The following is a 21307-nucleotide window of genomic DNA, read 5'->3' as shown; positions in this document are numbered from 1 at the left end:
TCTGCTTACTTAAATCCGGCACTGATACCAAAACAAGAGAATGGAGACTGTTTTTAAACGCTTTACTAAACAACTTCTCTAAATTATACTGCTGAAGCCTGTCTGGTATACAGAACGAGGTTTAAATTGTAACAAAGTGTAATAGGAAACAAAACTTTGGGTAAAAATGAAATCACTTTTACTTGATAACCAAATACCAGATCTAATCAAAGCGCAGGGTTTGGAGTCGAGACCAATCGTTTTAGAAGGCCGGGAACACTGACCTGCGTCGTCACAACTATGGGAAGCTTAGACCAATTGCTAGTTTCCACGTCACATGTCGTGACATCAGACCTGTGACATGACAACGAGCTATTGGTCTAAACTGCCCACAGGTTGCGACGTCCCAGGTCAGTATTTACAGGCATGCTACAACGATTGGTCTTGTTTGAGCCAAGTAAATGTTAGTTTGTGTGTGTGTGTGTGTTTTATTCTGAATTGATCTCATCCAATACTGCGTAGTCGTGAGTCAAGATAATTAAATAGATCTACTCAGCCTTTAACTAACTTATTAAATAAAATATTAGAGTTAACATTTTGTTTTACAGTGTAACATTTGTTAAAACTGTTACATTTTTGTGTGCTACTACTTTTTATATTGTAACGGTGTTACACTTTCGGTCAGAGTGTTACAAGATCAGCTGTCGTCATCGAGAAGTACATAGAAGTCTTATTCATAAAGCGCTGGTTGTGAATGTGTATGTGTTTCGTGTGTGAATGTTGTTTGAATTTTTAGCGGCCCCCGAAAGGGAAAAAGACGCTATTAGTTTTGTGCGAAATGTCTGTCCGTTCGTCCCGTTTAGATCTCGTAAACTAGAAAAGATATTGAAAATTCGACATCACAATATTTTAGACCATTCAAAGTTCTGAAGCAACGGCTACTTTTTTTTTTCTGAAAGCGAAAAATCTAATTTTTAAAATCAGTTATGCAAGCAGTTTTTTAAAGAAAAAAAGCTAATTAGTATGCATTATAAGTTAGACCTAATTTAAAATGAATAGTAATCTTATTAACTTCATTTTTCTGAACATTTTATTTTATTGCGGACATTTTTTTTTTTAATTTTTTTTTTTTAGGATTGAATAAGAGTTTGATCCTTTTCAAAACAATTAGATCAATTATAAGACATCAGTTAGGCCAGGGGAGGCGCGGTGGCTGAGCGGTAAAGCGCTTGGCTTCCGAACCGGGGGTCCTGGGTTCGAATCCTGGTGAAGACTGGGATTTTCAACTTTGCAATCTTTAGGCGCCTCTGAGTCCACTCAGCTCTAATGGGTACCTGACATTAGTTGGGGAAAAGTATAGGCGGTTGGTCGTTGTGCTGGCTACATGACACCCTCGCTAACCGTAGGCCACAAAAACAGATGAACTTTACATCATCTGCCCTATAGACCACAAGGTCTAAAATGGGAACTAGTTAGGCCAGGTTCACATCTAATTTTACATTCACTTACACCTATCCTTTGATCTGCGGGACCGTTGGGGCACTACACAAGATCTGTTAACCTTCTTTCTCCATTCTTATCTCTCATTTGTCTTTGATATAATTTCATTTGGATGTTCTTTCTGAAAATATTGAAACCTGCCTGGGTGGATCTCTTCGGGGGCCGATTTTGAGTTTGTGTTTCCACACAAACTGTCTTTTGTAACCTTGTTTAAGTATAGTGTTATTGTACAGTAGTGACGCTGATGTTGTCAATTGTAGTCAAACTGAATTTCCATTTGAATGGATCAATAAAATTATCTTATCTTACAACATTTTACATTGCTACAATTTTAGAAAATCGATATGTTTTTCTAAGAAAATAATGTATCCTGAAATCATCAAAGAAAACTTGGTAACCCACGGTTTAAAAGTCGGGGATTGCGGGTTCGGGTTACGTCGGCGGTGCCAAATACTCGACAAAACAGTGAAAGACTTTTTTGGCACTTCCAGGATCGAGAATGGTTCAATGGAACAAAATTCACAGTAGTCTCCTGTCACCACCTCAAAGTTGGTGCCATAGTGTAGAAACCCTATTTCAATATTGTGAATGTTATTCACAACTCATGTTGCCCTAAAGTGATCAAGTAAGCTCCTTTCTCTCCATCTTCCCACCCCCCCCCCCCCAAAAAAAAAAATTACTAAGAATCATTTTTTGACGCTAAGCGTTATGACTATTTAAAACCTGAGTTGTGACAAGATGGCCCCCACTTCATAGTGTGCCATCGCGACCTTTCATTGCTAAATGTCACCGTGTCACAAAGTACGTTGCCATAGATGTGGACAGGGCGTTGTTTTCTCGTCTGCTGGACGCCTGTCGGGTTTCAGATTTCAGATTGCATTCAATATTGATAAAACCGATGACCTTGACCCGCTGCATGTTTTTTTCGAAAGGTGAACAGGAAATAACAAAGCCAACAAAACAAAGTGATCTATACAAATAGTTTAGTGGCAAGACACACAGATTTGTAAAAAAAGAAAATTATAGATATTTGACCTCATTTAGGGCCAGGTTGACCTACAGGCAAAGGAGGCTAAAGTTTAAGACCCCCAAGAAATATTCAGCACTGACCTTTAATAAATAGACTCACAAAGTGCCCAATAATGGCCCTATTTCTCAAAAAGCTCAGAGCCTTTTCAAGTTTCTGACTCATGTCTTTGGACTATGCTTTATATATTTAGATTTTTAAACAATATGAACAAAGATATTGTTTACTCTGGTACAAATTGTTAACTGTGGTACATTTTGTTAACTCCGGTGTAAACTATTCACTCTGGTTCAAAATGTTTACTCCAGTACAAACTATTTACTGGCGCGAACCCTGTTTCTCAGTAACGTGACACAATTCAATAACGTTTTCCTCTATATGGCCACTTATAATGTCTTTCAAATGGGGTTTTTAAAATTATTATTAGTTAAAGGCTCTACAATGCCGTGGTGTTTGAGCAATGCTCGGACCTTCTCCTCTGACACATTGTTGGTTAAAGAGACCACGAAGACGCCCTGGTCACACAGATTCAGCTGCAGCAAATGGCGCAGGTGTCTTGCAATGTGTGCCTGAAGAGACGCCTCGCTGTGACCATCTCTGGCGTAAACGTCGACAACGTACACCAGACCTGCTTCCGCCATGAACCACTCCGAGAATGTCACCACGTCGATACCTCTCAGGGCAGACATTTTTGTGCTGCCTGAAGTTTTCGCCAGGCGATTTATTGGCGGCGATGTTGGTTTCAGCAATCGAAGTCCATTCATTTTACATCGATCCTTCAATCTCTAGGCGTAGTTTAATTTTTTTTTTTGATGTTAGAGTATTATTTGATAGCTATAATATAACCTTGCAGTGTATAATATTGAGCCGATATCATAAAAGACGAGTGCAAATGTGCAATACATTATATGGTCATCAAAATAAACAGACTTACAAACTCGGCAAAACTTTATAAGGGGCTTTCTTTTCAACGTCAACTTTCTTCGCTTGAAGGCACACACTTAGAAATAGAGCATTTGGAATTGGCTGCTACAATGCTTTCTTTCTTTTGACTTTTTAATTTCTCAGTTTGAGAAACCCCGTTTAAAAACAAAACAGCAACAACAACATCGTAAAGCGACCTCATGAGCAAGGGTTTCTACAGTATGATTACTTCCCTTTATTGAGCCTCTCCCTCCTCCTCATCCGTCACTCTCTTCTTTCTCATTATCTCACCCCCCCCCTCTCTCTCTCTCTCTCTCTACCTAATGGTAAACACAAATCTAATGACAATGTTGCAATGTTTACTCACGATCTCACCTTTGACCTCCGCCACGATCGGGTAAAAATCCGGGTCAGTGACGGCGCGCGGGTACAATGCAGGCAGGTAATCTTTGCCCCCGTAGACGTCTCCGTTTCTGACGATTGCATCATAGTCTTGGGCGCGTGCTTTCCTGATCACGAGGTCATCACCAGCCAATGACATTCTGCTGTCAAATTTTCGTGAATAAATAACATGAGAAGAGGTTCCTCGTCTGCCCAGCAGAAGTTTTTAAATACATGGATAAGATAGAATTCTCTCCTTCTCTCTCTCTCTCTCTCTCTCTCTATCTATCTATCTATCTATCTATCTATCTATCTATCTATCTATCTAATCAGAAACCTAGATAGAATCTAAATTAATTTAACGGATTGGTATTGCTTTAAACGGACCTTTAGAAACTATACTCCCAACAAAGTTGTTATTAACTCCTTCCTGCTGAACAAATCAAAGGCTTGTATACATTTCCCAGTGTCAATGTTGACTCTCTAAGTACTCTGAGACCATGAAAATAGAACGCTACCTACACTAGTTCTGAAAGTAATATCCAGGATTTGTTAGAATTTTAGGTGATGTCTAACTGAAATCCTCGAAAGCACATAAGTATAAATACTCGATAACAATGTCGTCTGCTGGTCGAACTGTGTCACTACCCGCGCTGTACATGTGTGTGTGTGTGTTCTCTAGAATCAAGCTGATTTGTACAATAATTTCTTTTACCTGACAATCAATAAAAAAAATAACCAGTTAGTTAATTAACTATTGGTAATAAATTACTTTGGTATCTCAAACAAGGAAAGAAATAGTACTTGACTGATGTGGTAAAAATAGTACTTGACTGATTGCATGAGCTGACTAAGTCCTCGTTATAGATGGTCGTTTAAGGCTTATTACTAATTTAATTACATGACTGATCCAAACTAATTATATAACCTTTGTTTTTCACAAAAGTATTTTTTTTTATTTTGCTTGTTAATAGTCAGTTTAATTCATATTTATTCACCCCAGGAGGATCATATATTATACAATAAATATTTAAGCTGCACTCTTGGTGTTCTGTGTTATACGTTTAGTCTACCTACGAGGGCGTTGTTTACCAAGCTACATTAAATTAGGAAGTACGTTGTTTCAAATCGCTATATCGTTTGAGTGTCGTAGTTCCAGAATCAACCTAGACCAGGGGTCGGCAACCTTTTAAGTCGGAAGAGCCAAAAATTACAATTTACAAATTTTAAAATTTTAAAGAGCCACAACGTTTTTTTTTTCCTTGCCAACAATACGTAGTACTCACATTACTACTTTTTTATGAAAAAAAAATGTTTTCATAAGACAAAATATTTATTTATTCATATATAAGTAGTGTTTTCACAGCAAAAGTAGATAATATTTAATATATATATATGGCATTATTAGATTAATTTTTTGTTCATGTTGGTAGCAAATAAAGCAGTTAAACATTTATTTTTAACACTAACTTGTACTTCAATAACAAGCAATTAAGCAAACAAATTCAATGGGAGCGATGGCTTTGGTTTTAGAAATTTTGTATACATTTGGCTCATAACTTGTTGTTTTTAGTTTCAAACACGACTATATTTCCATTTGTTTGTTGGCTTCTTACTTTTAATATCATGCAGGAGAACGCTTGCTCAGACGAATATGTAGGTCCGAATATAGCACTCGAATTGCCAACTTCTTCACCTCAATGTTGCTAACTGGAAGATTATTTCTTGCGCCGAATCAACTCGCGACATTTTTTTTAAAGATGTCCACTTGTTGCGTTACGTACATGCATTTCTGGACTTTCAACTTTTCCGACTTGCTGTTAAACTCTTTACATTTTCAATTCAACAAAGTTTTACTTTCAATCAATGGCATTTCTAGAACTCCAGTATCAATTTCAAATGGATCTATTAGGATTTCGTTACTATATGTGTTGATTTACTAGTAATGCTAGAATGATTTTGCTAGTTTGTATTATCCTGTTACCGTCATAAAATACTGTCAACAAATTCATCTTTGAATTATTTTTTTTGTAACTTAGCTGAAGTAATTCGTGTCAACAGTTGCACTGATATTATCGCGACATTTCTTTAGACATTGAAAAAAAAGTAACTTACCTCTCTTCTGCAATAATATTTTTTTTTCCAAAAGAAGGCTGATCTATCCAAACATCGCCTGCGTTTCCATTTCCTTATGGTTTAACATTCAGCTCATTTAATTTCGCTGTTATGTAAAGTTAAAATTTTTGCAACCTTTTGCTGTTCTCTAATTCAGGGTGATAAATGTCTTTTTCATTTAGGAATGTATTTAATTCATTCAAGCACAAGCCTAAACGTTTCAACACCTTACCTTTGGAAAGCCATCACACTTTATTGTGAAGGAGATCGGAATATGGAGTTTCCATTTCGCTTAAGAATTCTTTAAACTGACGATGGTTGAGTGCTTTTGACAAGATGCTAATAACAATCTTGATTACCGAACTTATGACCTCAACTATTTTGGCCTGAATCGTTTGGTCTAAAAGCGCTTCTTGGTGTATTATTCAGTGAAACGAAAGAATTTCGCAATTTATTTTACTTCGAAGAATCGTAGTTGCTCCTTGTTATTTAAACGATTTTAATGTCTTCAATGTATTTTTGCTCGGCATACGCTCTATCATCCCCTCTAGTTTGTCGCCAGAGCAGTAGCAATCCAAGTTCTTCTTTTGGAACTTGGGAAGACATACATTACAAAAGGTCAACTTATTCGTGTCTTTTATGTTGCAAAACTCCTCTATAGCAAGTGACAAGACAGAAGAATATTGAATATATTCCACCTGCAAATATGTTACATTTGAAGACATTTTAGCTCTTCTATCTTGTACTGTTTTAGCTTTTATTTTTTATTCAAGTTTTTTTTTTCGAAATCATGAAAATGTTTTCAAGATGCAGGTATAAAGCAATCTTTGACATACCATATGTAAATGGTTTGCATTTTTTGTGCAAGTTCTAGTGGTACGTCCTGGTACCCCAACGTTTGCCAGATCAGCATTACTTATAGATTGCTTCTAACTTTGAGAAGATAATTCGCTTCTAACTCATTTACCTGAAACAATAAACTATACGTCACAGCCAAAATCGAATTAAAGCGTACATAGAAGCATTAGACGACGGCGTCATTCAAGAGCTTCGGACGGACTGATTACTGTGACGACGCGTGTAATGGGGGAGGGGTGTGGTGAAAAGCTAGTACAAGTGGCTGAAGATAGAATCAGTGCCTAATCCTCGTTAAAAGATTAAGAACTTTTTGAAAAAAAAAATTTTCGATAAAATAAATAATATTTGCGAATGGAACGAAAGAGCCGCAGCTTCACATCCAAAGAGCCGCATGTGGCTCGCGAGCCGCAGGTTGCCGACCCCGGACCTAGACAACGACAAGTGGATACAGGAGCCAGCCCAGTGCTCGATTCTTAGGACAAAAAGTATGGGCTTATTACAGCTTGTTTGATTCTTGACTTACTATTTAAAGGCTTGTTGAAACAATGAATGGGCTGAATTAAAAACAAGCAAAACCTTAGGACCACCAAGAAATATTTAGCACTGTCTGGATTTGCTAAGGGCCTAAAAAAGGGCCCCATTTCTTAAACATCTTAGGACCTTTTTAAAACTCAATACGGCACTGACCTGTGGTCTATAGATCTATAGATTTAGAACTTTAAACAGTGCCAATATAAAATTTTACTTTTACAAACATGAATAAAACAAAAATAAAATTGTTTACTGTGGTACAAAATGTTTACTCTGTTTACTCCAGTACAAATTGTTTACTGTGGTACTTATTGTTAACTCTGGTATACATTATTCACTCTGGTTCAAAATGTTTACTCCAGTACAAACTATATACTCGAGCAATAGGACACACTCCAATAACGTTTTCCCCTCTGGCCATGTTTCCTAAACTTTTCACTCATGTGTACCCCTTGTATAAGTATTAATTTATTAACAGGACACAATAAGTGGGTGTTTAAAAAAATCTGCATAGTTAATGAGGTGCAACGCGTACCCCCTAGAAAGTCTTGCTATACCCCTGGGGGTACGCGTTCCCCACTTTGAGAAACACTGCCCTATGGGTCACTTTTAATGCCTTTCAAATGTTTTTTTTTTTTAGTTCTCCATTAAAGTCAGAATGTCCGTTTAAAAATATTAGCATTATATTATAAGGTGTTCTAATGATTTTAATGAAAAATTCTGTATTTATGTATGTACAGGCTGCTTTTTAGTTTGACATTTTTAAATGCTCTGTTCAACCTACGCAATTGTTTCTTTTTGTTTCTGTTCTTTGACTTTTAGAATAACATTTCATTTTTACTTCAATACACCGTTAAGTGTTCACATTTACATTATAATTTCGAGTCACTCCAAGTTTCCAACTTTTTTTCATGTAAAGCCTTCCATTTCTCTGTTTCCGGTAAAGGCTCTACAATGCCGTGGTGTTTGAGCAGTGTTCGGACCTTCTCCTCTGACACATTGTTGGTTAAAGAGACCACGAAGACGCCCTGGTCACACAGATTCAGCTGCAGCAAATGGCGCAGGTGTCTTGCGATGTGTGCCTGAAGAGACGCCTCGCTGTGACCATCTATGGCGTAAACGTCGACAACGTACACCAGACCTGCTTCCGCCATGAACCACTCCGAGAATGTCACCACGTCGATACCTCTCAGGGCAGACATTTTTGTGCCTGAAGTTTCGCCAGAAGATTTATTGGCGGCGATGTTGGTTTCAGCAATCGAGACATTTTTTTCTGATTTATCGGGTTCTGGGTTTGTGAATTCTGGCGTTAGTAAAGTTGACCCTTTGGTTTCCGGAGCCCAGGAACTTAACTTTGTAGTTATGCAAACTTCCTTATTGAGGTCAAGAAGATGTCTGATGTTGCACTCCAGGCATCTGTAACCGATGTAGTTATTGAATAGCCGCTTTATAGGGAAGAGACGCTCTACAATGTCTTGCATGGCAAACAAGGCTTTTAAGTCTTCGTATTCCAAGGTGATCACAGGAGGAAGTCCTTCAGTGGCAGTAGAGTTGATGCTGCACAAATCTTTGAGATGGTAAACCCAGCTTGTGATGGGCTAATGAGAAAATAAGTATGTTAGCTCATTAATTGCCTTTATCATTTAATTTATATTCAAAGACTTTCGATACTGAGAGAAGACATCTTAAGAGAGTAGGAAAGAGACGGTGAGACAGAGAAAGGGAGACAAAAGATCAGGGCCGGCCTCAGGGCACTGCAACCTATGCGGCCGCAGAAGGCCCCGAACTTTCATAGGCCCCGCGCTAACTCTAGTTGTAAATTATTAAATTAAACCGGTTTAACTTAAAACAGGGTTTTCGCGGTCTCCAGATTTTCCAGGAGCTTCTGGAAATTTCCTGAAATTGCAAAGTATACGAAAAAAAGTCAAGAAAATCTCCTGAAATTATTAGAATATCCTGAAAACTCAAAACATGATCTGAAAAAATTTTGTGGTGTCATTCAATATGGAAAACGCCAATCCTGCTCGTAATGTCAGCTTATTTTAATAAAAATAATAGGGCGAATTTTAAGGACGAATTTGAACCAAAAAAGTAAGTTCTAATACTTAATTTACTGTAGGCTAATAGTCACTGGCATTTAAATATAGATCTAAATCTATCTCGATCTCTTAAAAAAAATTAAAAGCGATATTTTGCTAGTCGATAGTAAATCTAAAAGGCAGATCTGAATATTTATCAGCTTTATTTTGGAAATCTATCTTCTATAGTAGATGGCTCGTAAAATTAATTTGATCGTGATTTTACACTTAGTAAAGTACGAATAAAATGCAAAGACGAATTTATTTAGTAAATAAAATCTAAATTTTCACTTATTATCCTTATCCCTACCCAGACTTGGCCCCGCGCAATCCATTTCGCATAGGGCCCCGCAATCTGTAGGACCGGCCCTGCATACAGTGCTAAAATAAATAAAGCAAACATATCGAGATAATGCTAGAGATAGACTGACACAAAGAGAGACAGACAAAGAGAGAGACAGAGAGAGAGACAGACAGAGATAAACAAAGAGAGATATACAGACAAAGTGAAATAGAGAGACAGATAGAGTGACAGACAGAGTTGGGCTAACAAAGAGAGAGAGAAAGACAGACTGAGGAAGACAGGCAGAAAGAGATGGACTAACACAAAGAGACAGACAGAGAGGGAGACAGAGAAACAGAGACAGACAGAGTGAGAGACTGATAGAAAGAGACCGACAGACAGACAGACAGACCAAGACAGACAGACAGACAGAAAGATTCGGTGTAATTAAATGTATTTGAGACAAACAGTCTCTCTCAAAGGTACACACAGTCCCTCTTACACACTTATACACACACACACACACAGTGTGATTTTAAAAAAGAACTTAAATTCACAAATTTTCTCCCAGGATCAATAAATCTGCCTTACTACAGCAAATCAGAGTAAAGGGAGGCCAACTAGATTTGAAATATTTAACACATAAATATCTGCGACATTCTGTTACTATGCTGTAATCAATAGAGAACTTCCGCTAAATAAATCAGAAATAAAAACTCTTCAGTAAAAAAAAGTTAACCGTTACTACATTACGCCTTTTTGCACCTCTCAAATTCAAATGTATTCCGCTACTCTCGTGGAAGGAAAGTGACCCCCGTAGGGAAAGTGACACCCCAAAGGGAAAGTGACCCCCTAAGGGAAAGTGAGCCCCAAAGGGAAAGTGACCCCCAAAGGGAAAATGTCCTCAAAGGAAAAGTGAGCCCCAAAGAGAAAGTTGCTCCAAAGGGAAAATGGCCCCAAAGGAAAAGTGACCCTCTAACGAAAAGTGACCCCCAGAGAGAAAGTGGCGCCCAAAGGGAAAGTATTCGCCAGTGGGAAAGTGACCCCAAAAGGGAAAGTGATTGCCAGAGGAAAATTGACTACCATAGGGAATGTGACCACCAAAGGGAAAGTGACACCCAATGTTTTAACGGCCCTGGGTATCAACTCTTAAAATGTTTGAATTTTTTTCATACCTTCCTCAGTATTTCCACGTAACCGTCGAGACGTAGATCGTCTGCTGCTCTTCCCGCCACTTTGTCTCTGACTGCAGAGTACAAGTATTGGATGGCTGGACAACGTCCTGGTCTGTCTTTCAACAGCTCCAGTCCCATCTTGTGCATTACGCCTTTGTTTCTGTAGGCCGGAACTGTGCGACCCGCCATAGTAATTATTGACAGGCCCCCATCTATCAAGCGCTCCATCATGAAGCCAACCTGTTAATTTAAGAATATTTGCATTATGTTTATGTTGAAAAAAAAAAAGTAAATAATACAATGCATGGGCTGGCATAGAAATACTTCAGACATTGTTACTTGTAGAAAAAGCAAGACATTGTTACATTGTTTCTACAAACTCTTCTCAACTTGCCAATTCTTCATCGTTTTAAAAAATACAAACAAAAAACAAACTTGGACATGGTTCTCGAAAACGGCTCTAACGGTTTTTGACCGTTCGTTTTGCTAAATGAGGTCCAGTGATAGTATGAACAACACAACTCGCCAATAAAATAGTGACAAATTTGCAGCTTTTGCTTTACAAGTAGTTCTGCTGGGCCACGTGACTCATTGATTCATACGCTATGCATGTGAACTTTCATGACCTATTTTCAAAGAGCTCAATGATACATTTTGTTTTATTTTCTTCAAACACACACACACAAATATAGATTTATATGTTAAGTATTTTTATTTAAAAAAAGAAAGTCACTTTGATTATAATATACTTAGGCGCCATCATTTGGGGGCCCGGGGGTCTTGACATCTTGACGAGGGGGGGGGGCGCTGCATTTTGGGTGATATTTAGTATGTAATGAAAAAAAAAACCCACTCATTTTGGGGCCCCCCTAAATTAAGGGCCCGGGGAGATTTTGAAATTCTCCCCCTCCCTCCCTCACCATAGCATCGCCTCTGAGTATTTTTTTTAAAGTTAGAATATTATTAGACATCTCAAATCTACTCGTTCAGGATATAATATTGAAACAGTTTTAACGCTACAAAACAGACGATTGTTTATATGGTCATTAAGGTAAACAAACATGTGGGGTCATCAAGGCTCAATAGGGGGACTTTTTTTTTTATTGAACATTTTTTATCACAGCACAATGTATTCTTTCTTTAATTGAATACACACTTTTAAAGATAAAATATACATTTTGAATTAGCTGCTAGAAAGATCTTTTTCTTTTGGCTTTAAATTTTTCAGTTTGCGAATTCCGTAAAAACAACAACCCAACAACAACATTGTTAGCAACCTCAGGAGCAAGGACTTCTACAGCGTGATTCTCTCATTGAGGCTCTCCCTCCCTCTCATTATCTTCCCCCTCCCCTCCCTCGTAAACACGTGTCTAATGAGAATGTCGCAATGTTTACTCACGATTTCACCTTTGACCTCCGCCACGATCGGGTAAAAATCCGGGTCAGTGACGGCGCGCGGGTACAATGCAGGCAGGTAATCTTTGCCCCCGTAGACGTCTCCGTTTCTGACGATTGCATCATAGTCTTGGGCGCGTGCTTTCCTGATCACGAGGTCATCACCAGCCAATGACATTCTGCTGTCAAATTTTCCTGAATAAATAACATGAGAAGAGGTTCATCGTCTGCTCAGCAGAAGTTAAAGTAAAGTAGGTCAGAGAAGGAATAATTGTAGGTCAGAAGAATATATAAATACATGAATGGAATAGAATAGATAAATATAATTAAATCTATCTATCTATCTATCTATCTATCTATCTATCTATCTATCTATCTATCTATCTATCTATCTATCTATCTATCTAAGACTATCTATCTATTTATCTATCTCTCTATCTAAGCCATGCGTCCATCCATTCATCCATCCATCCAGTTAGTTAAAATCTTGTTTGAATTGAATAGATTGGTATTGCTTAACTGACCTTTAGAAACTATTCTCCTAACAAAGTTGTTGATAACTCCTGCCTGCTGAACAAATCAAAGGCTTGTATAAATATCTTGGTGTCAATGTTGTCCCTAAGTACGGTATCTGTGACCATGAAAATAGAACACTACGTACACTAGTTCTCAAGTTAATCTCTCCATATAGACCCCAAATTATTACATCCAAGATTTGTTTGAATTTTATCTGATCATCTGGATAGATGCCATGGTGTCACTTCAGTCGCTTAACTTGAACTCTTCGAAAAACCAAAAAGTAAGAATACTTGATAACATGAGCGTAGCTGGTCTTGGGGTTCAAACCCTCCCCCCCCCCCGAAATGAAATCCCCCCCCCCCTGGGGGGGGGGAACGGAATTAAGTGACTGGTTTTTGCTTTCATTTTGTTTATTTTAGGTGAGATTTTAATACTAAATCATCAATTACCACAGCACAGCCGAGGGGGGTTTGAGTTAAAAACCCTATACCAGGGGGTTTTGAGTTTAAAACCCCCTACCAGGGGGTTTTGAGATTTTAAAAAACCCTATCAGGGGGTTTTTAGATATAAATCCCTCTACCAGGGGGGTTTGAGTTTAAAACCCCCTACCAGGAGCTTTGAGTTTAAAACCCCCTATAGGGGGTGTTGAGTTTTAAACCCCCTACCAGAGGTTTTCGCAGTTAAATCCCCCTCTTCTATAAAACAAAACAAAAAAATGCAAACAACAATCCCCAAATTCTAACAGCACAGTTAAGGAAGATTTTGATTTTAAAACCCCCCTCCAAAATTTACGATAAACCCCCTCTTCAATATAAAAATAAACAAATTACACACTCAAAATTCTATGAGCGTAGCCAAATGGGTTTTGAGCTTAATTTCATCCCCCCCCCCCTTTTTCCAGTTGGGGTTTGAAGCTAAAAAGTACCTATTCAATATAAAAAAAAGCAAATTACACACTATAAAATCTATGAGCGTAGCCAAAAGGGTTTTGAGTTTAAAACCCCCTGCCAGCGGGGTTTGAAGCTGAAAACTACCTTTTCAATATTTAAAAAAATAGCAAATTAGGCACTCAAAATGCTATGAGCGTAGCAAAAGGGGGTTTTGAGTTTAAATCCCCCTCCTCCAGATGGCTTTTTCTTTAAAGTTTAAAACCCCTACAGATGGTTTTGAGTTCAAAATTTCCCTACCGAGCGTTTAGAGTTGAAAACCTCCCTCTTCAATATTATTTTAAAGCAATCGTAGCTAAATGGGGTTTTGAATTTAAAAAAAAAAAAAAAAAACTCCAGAGATTTTTAATTTATAACCCCTCAACAGATGATTTTGACGAAAAAACTTTCCTTTTCGATATAAAATCTAAAGCGAAATACAGGCATGTAATTCCAGGAGCGTAGTCAAGAAAGGTTACAAATTTCTACCAGTGGCTTGGGCTCCATTAGTAAAATGTGAATAGTCTTCTGCCAAATTGAAAAACACTAAATGTGGTTCAACAAAGATGGCTAAGACAGATTTAGGAGTCAGTCATAGAGATCGGGTCTAAATCAAAGAAATCATATGCCGAACTGGGAGTCGAATCCTTAGTAAGGTTGTGACAGAGCGTCGCATGAGGTTTTGCGGACATGTTCTCCGACAAAATGAATTACGCAAAATAAGAGTAGCGGAAACAGCTTGCCGGAAAATGCGCCGAACGGCGCGAGAGGGTCTAAGTCAGTAAGAATAGCACATTAGGTTTTTTAAATAAAACATTTTTAATAGCAAGATAATGCACTGTAGATACCTCAGAATATGCATTTTGTTGGCTTTCAATACCAGAAATAGTGCTCGGCGGCGGGGCGAAGCTGCGAGCTCCCCCAGACCCCCTTGCTAGCAAGGGCGGAGAGTCTACAAGTTTTCCACTAATTCCAGGAAGTATCTATTCTAGGGCACATTAAACGTCTTCCGAAAGGTCAGAATGTAATAAAGATTAATTATGTACACACACACACACACACACACACATATATATATATAAATATATATATATATATATATATATATATATATATATATAATTTTTTTCCGCGGGGGGTGGAGGAGCGGGGGGAATCCCCCAAACCCCTTCCGAAAAAAAATCCTGGCTACGCCCATGCTTGATAACATTGAAGTCGTCTGCTGGTCTAACAGTGCCACTACCCGCGCTCTACACGCATGAGTCTCTGTGTGTGTCTGTGTTTGGTAACGGAATACTACGTCAACTACTAGCGTGTCTCTGGATTGTATACTCCTACTGACCTCTCTGTCGCCAGTTTGACCTTGGCTGTTTCAAAATGTTATTATTTTTGTCGTTACTCTATTAGTTATGTTGTTGTTGTTGTTGTTGTTGTTATTGTTGTTGTGGAGTGTGTGTGTGTGTGTGTGTGTGTGCGTGCGTGCGTGCGTGCGTGCGTGTTTGTTTGTTTGTTTGTTTGTTTGTTTGTTTCGAATATGTTTTAGTTTAATAGATTTATTTTATTATTGGAGCAGGGAAGGTTAAATATATATTTTTTTCTTTACTTATTTTTTTGTCACGTGACAAGTGACCTGGTCTTGAACGGATCAAGTTGAACCGGGGGGGGGGGGGGCCGTTGCAATGGAGCGTCACATTCCCTACTTATGCTTACCTTAATAATTAGTTTTGAAGAAACACTTTTGAACATTGTACTTAGTTCTACGCGAAGTGACAGTATAGTTTCAACTACATTTTCCTTTATCGTTATTAACAGGATTAATTTGAAATTAAATTGTCAGTTTAATTAATAGTTATTCACTGCAGTCTGGTTTTCTGTGTTATACGTTTAGTCGTTGAATGGCTGCCTGGTCGTGCGGTATGCGCTCTGGACTGTCGTTCGAATTTCTCGATGGTTCCCCCCCCCCCCCCATCCATTCCCGTCGTCCTTTGGGAGATTCGGACTAGGAAGTAAATTATCTTCAACTCTTAAGGAACATACGAAACATTTCAAACATTTTCAGTCGTAGTTACAGAATCAACCTAGACGAAAAAAAAAAACGACTAGTTGACACAGGCGCCAGCCCAATGCTCGTTTCTTAGAAGAAAAAGTTTGGGCTTATTACACTTTATTTCATTTTTGATTCACATTGTAAGGGTCTACCGAAACATTCAATGGCTGAATGGAACTTTAAACAAATATTGTTTAATTACAATTTATGGGCTCAAGTAAACTTTGTTTAATGTAGGCCTAACTGAAGCCCACAATTTGATCGCTGCTGTACGGCAGTGAATTATGGACTATCTACCCAAAGATATAAATTAGAAAATAATTGTTTTATAAAACAAGCAATTTTATCTTATAAATTGAACTGATGGTTAAATTTTATTGGAGTTCGTCTTGATGTGATTGTTTAAGATACATTAATTTCGCAAGTAAATTTATTCTATTATTTGTCCCGGCTTTTCTAAAAAGTGATGAGTATAGAAATAAAAAGATTGTTGACTAGAAATAATTTTTGACGTGTTCTATTTTGACTAGTTTTGACCTAATTACAACTGCTGCAAGATCTACTTCGTCACGTGCCTATGGATATTTTTTAGTCATTTAGAAATCAGAGTGTGACCTGCTGGGTCCGTGTATCACACGTTTCTCTGGCCTCTCTTTGTTTGGTTATTCGTCTCTCTAGCTCTTTTTCACTCTCGGTCTCCATTTCTCTAACTTGCAGTCTCTCTCATTCTGATTCCATTTTCCTTTTTTTTTTCGTAGTTTCTTTCACTCCCTTTACGTTTATTCACTCTCTCTCTCTCGTCTCTCTCTCTCTCTCTCTCTCTCTCGATTTCTCTCTTATTATTGCTATCTTTCTCATGTCTATCGTTCTCACCTTTTCTCTTTCTCTTTCTCTTGTTTTCACTATTTTCACCACTCTCTCTCTCTTTCTGTCTGTTGGTCCCTCACTTTTAACGTCTTTCCCTTGTTCGAGATACCAAACAAAATAATTCATCACCAAAGAGTAAATTAACTAATTGCTTAATTTTTAAAAAATCGAGTCTTGTGTTGTCAGATAAAAGATTTAATTGTGAAAATTTTCAGCTAGATCCGATAATGGGAGGTGGAGAAATAATGTGTACAAAACGTTTTACCAGACAGACAGACAGACAGACAGAAAAACGGACGTTTGGATCACGAGGCTTTAATCAGCTACAAACAAACGAACAAGTCAAGCCATCAACACAGAATAGGCTTTAGGTAACTAGAGTTTCTTCTAGACAAGATACACCATTAGCCCAGTATTAGTGCTGCATAGAATCGTGTGGAGTACATTCAACATAAATGTATTTCCTAATCTTACCCAGAACCACTTCCTGTAACTCTTTATTTCTTGTTGCTATTTACGTGTGAGGTTTCAATATTCTTGTTTATTTATTTATTATATTTTATTACATAGTTACATTATAACTAATTTAAGAACAACGATCTGAGATGGAGGGGCAGGTGGACAAGTGGTTAAGCTTTTGACTTAGAGTTCGAAACGATGTGAAGACTGGGACTTTGAACTACGGAATTTTATGGACGCCGCTAAATCCGCCCTACTCAGATCAGCACTCAAATAATGAGTAGGTTGGGCGGTTAGTCGAAGTGCTGGCCATGTGACGCTCTCAATAACCGTCGGTCATTGAAACAAATGAGCTTTGCGTCAGCTTCCTAAGTCTCAATATCTTTAAAAGGTTTCACCTGTACGATTCATTATCTTAATATCCCATTAATTGTTTACCGGCACGTATTACACCGTGTCAGGGTCAGCCAAACAGCAAAACAAATTGTTTGTTTTTTTCGCCATTTTATTTCTAGAAACAAAAGTTAGTTTCGTATCCAACTCCAAACAGTCAAGGAAGTCAACAATCAACAAAGATTTTTCTGTCGCGAACTCTTGATTTTTTTTTGTTTCTAGCTATCGAGAAAATTAAATGTAGGCGGGGTATAAATAACAGGAAGTAAGAGAAGTCAAACCATGAGTTTTTCAACTCATTGTTGAGTTTATTTACATGAATTTGTTATCCCTAATAATTTATATTGTGTAGGATTACTTTGGGAGGCGCGGTGTCGAAGTGGTCAAGCACTTGTCTTCTAAACCAAGGGGGTCGAATCCTGGTGAAGATCTTAAGTGCGTCTCTAAGTCCAACCAACTCTAATGGGTACCTGGCATTAGTTTCGGAAAAAAAAATAAAGGCTGTTGGTCATTGTGCTGGCCACTTGACACCCTCGTTAACCGTAGGCCAAAGAAAGAGATGACCTTTACATCATCCACGTCTTAGACAGCAAGGTCTAAAAGGGAACTTTACTTTCTTTACTTATTATTAATTAGATTATTAATATTCTTGTTCACATTTGAGATTTCAATTAGGAATTTAGAACTATTCAAATTATTAAAGAAAAAGTTTCAGTGTGTTTTTTTACGTATGAAAATTCTGAATCATTAGCCACAATGGAGGACAGTAAATGTATGACAATGGATGTATGACAATTGATGTATTACAATGGATGTATGACAATTGATGTATTACAATGGATGCATGACGATTGTTGTATTACAATGGATGTATGACAATTGATGTATTACAATGGATGTAAGACAATTGATGTATAACAATGGATGTAAGACAATTGATGTATTACAATGGATGTATGACAATTGATGTATTACAATGGATGTATGACAATTGTTGTATTACAATGGATGTAAGACAATTGATGTATTACAATGGATGTATGACAATTGTTGTATTACAATGGATGTATGACAATTGATGTATTACAATGGATGTAAGACAATTGATGTATAACAATGGATGTAAGACAATTGATGTATTACAATGGATGTATGACAATTGTTGTATTACAATGGATGTATGACAATTGATGTATTACAATGGATGTATGACAATTGTTGTATTACAATGGATGTATGACAATTGATGTATTACAATGGATGTATGACAATGATTGTGTAGGAACGGACGCAATGTAAAAAAAAAATTAACAGTTCTGCTTTCTAAAAAGAAATGAAATAAGTAATAATAATAAATTCAAAAAAGTGTATTTAAAGTAATTGAAAGTAAATTGAAAGTAAACATACGGCCACAACTGGATCAATGTCATGGTCATTCACAGCTTTCTGGTAGAAAGTCGAAAGTTAGTATCTGCAGCGATACCAAATGCGATGGCCATGACTGCGTCATATTCTTCAGACCCTGCCCTTCGTGTTTGAACTCTACTAGCTGGTGACATTGACTCTGAGGTATTAGCGTGACTTTCTGAAAACAAAGTAAAAATTTACACTATTCTAGAAAAAAAAAAGTTTGAAATAGTTGTAATGGACGAAAAATGTGTTTTTATCAAATATCTAATTGTTTTAGATTCACTTATTAATCTAGTTGAAACACAGAGTTATTCTCGGTATTGTACACACGTTTTAAAACAGAAATGCGATGAATAATTATGTTTTGTTGTTCTTTTAGTGCATAACACCAGCTGAACCATATGCATAATTTCATATAAATATGTGTTTAAAACATCAAGCGCATTACTCTTTCCTCAAAAATGAAATGGGTTATAATTTAAATGACAATTGTCTTTGTATATTAATATTCAAGCGTATCTATAAATTTTCAATAGTTGATTCTTATGTTAACTGTTTATAATAAAACATTAATTCGACAATGAACTTACTGCCTATCCTCAGCACACAAATACACAGGACAGATTGAATAACGTACTTTTTCTTTACTCGACACCAAACTTTATCTCCTTGTATGTAGGCCCAAGTTGACTATTACCCAACCAACGAGCTCTACTGACCTTCAGACTTCAGTTCAGAAGTGTTCCATTTTCACTGTCGTTATGTACAACTGCCACATTGCTCACAGGTTCTCAAGCAGTTGACAAAACAAAAATTTTATTTTCATTTGAATAATTTTTTCTTTAGGTGATAAAAAATGAAAGAATCAACTCCACCCCGTCACCAAAAAAAAAAGGAGGGACTTTTTTTTTTACAAAGCTTATAGCAACTCACTCTGTCTGTCTGTCTGTCTGTCTGTCTGGTACAAATTTTGAACACATTTTTTTTTCTCCCACTTCCCATTCGAGGATGAAGTTGAAACTTTACACAATTATTCAGTGTCCCCAACAAAACATGAATCAAACAAACAAACAAACAAAAAAATAAATGATTAATTTTGTTTGATATCGACAATAGGAAATAAATCTTAAAGTATTGAGATATGTTGCTGAAAATTTGGAGTTCTTTTCATTCGAAGCGCTTTCTTTTTATTATATTTTTTTTGTACATTTTTCTTGTTTTATGATCCTTTTAAAAGTAAGAACAGCACTGTACGAGGACATAGGCTCTCTGTCATATAATAGTTGTAGCAATGTCCTCAAGTATTACAGAAAGGAAGAAGCTTCTTGAGCTCACATTTTGCTTTTTAACGACGTTGTATAAATGAAATCGTTATTATTACCTTCACCTATCCTTTAGTCTGTTGAACCGTTGGGGCACCACACATGATCGTTTTCTCCATTCCTCCCTCTTTTTCGCCTTGGATGGAATCTTTTTTTTCCATGACAGATCTGTTCATTCTTTAATGTTGTCTTCTCATCACTTTCTTGGTCTGCCTCTTCTTCTTTTGCCTGGTACTGTTCTGTTGAGAAGTGTTACGTTTTCTCTAAGTTGACTGATGTTAACAGTTTGATAGCATTTGCAACGTAGATATTTATTTTTCAAATTAACCCATTTACAACGAAGCCACGCCATCTAATACTTTAAGTAGATTCTATAAAAGCTATTCATTTCTCATAATTACTGTATACTATTTCTAGCTTCTGAAATGTATCGCTCTGTAAAAAGATCACGTGACTTGTAACTACCTTCAAACACTGCCAGAATGTTGTACTTAAAAGTTAAATCTAGACAAGCTCACTTACTCCACAATTCATTGCAATCGATTTAACAGAGTCCACTGTTGAATTTTCTGGTGATGTGGCGGGTCTGCAACAGTATTGCTCTCGGAAAGTTCATGATAATCTTCTTGGGGATGTTTAGGGCCTTGGGAATGTGTTTTCGAGGTTGGTTTTAGTTGTCACTATCCCCTCTGTTGATATAACAATAGGAAATATTGTTATTTTAGAGAGCTTCAATAGTCTAAGCTTAAGTTTTCATATTAATTATGCTTTCATGTTCAGTTTTTTTTATAATGTGGGTAGACGCTACCGTGATGTTCATGGTCATTGCTGATTTTTATATTTTGTCAACGAATTTGTTGATTGTTATTCAACGGCTTATCAGCTAAAATAAGTCTATTTCTGTGTTGTACATAACCTCTGTGGAAAGTACTTCTTTAAGGCAATGCTTTTGTTTATATCAAATTAATATAATTATATTTCTACTAAAGCCTGCATATTGTCCTCTTGATTCAGTCTAATTTCTGGTTTATTCCAGTGGAAAAGAAGGTTAGTGTTTAGGAATCGTCATATACTCTTCAATGTTCATGAACCCACAAGGTAGTCTCTGCGTCATAATC

At 37.1% G+C, this 21307-nt stretch overlaps 2 protein-coding genes across 12 annotated transcripts in view; one reads left to right on the top strand and one right to left on the bottom strand.

Annotated features, from left to right (window-relative positions):
• The window catches only part of LOC106057138 (calcium/calmodulin-dependent protein kinase kinase 1-like), a 216956-nt gene that overhangs the window by 89051 nt on the left and 106598 nt on the right, over positions 1-21307 (top strand). The gene's annotated exons all lie outside the window — the stretch shown is intronic.
• LOC106053903 (uncharacterized) lies at positions 8109-12942 on the bottom strand. The gene is made up of 4 exons (XM_056006988.1): positions 12771-12942; positions 12251-12441; positions 10852-11091; positions 8109-8913 (listed from the first exon to the last, which is right to left on the bottom strand). The coding sequence occupies exons 2-4, from the start codon at positions 12422-12424 to the stop codon at positions 8188-8190; spliced, it is 1140 nt and encodes a 379-aa protein (XP_055862963.1). The 5' UTR covers positions 12425-12441; positions 12771-12942; the 3' UTR covers positions 8109-8187.

Source organism: Biomphalaria glabrata, chromosome 12 (genome assembly GCF_947242115.1).
Source record: "Biomphalaria glabrata chromosome 12, xgBioGlab47.1, whole genome shotgun sequence".
Classification (NCBI taxonomy): Eukaryota; Metazoa; Mollusca; class Gastropoda; family Planorbidae; genus Biomphalaria; species Biomphalaria glabrata.
This window is presented reverse-complemented; position numbering and strand designations above follow the sequence as displayed.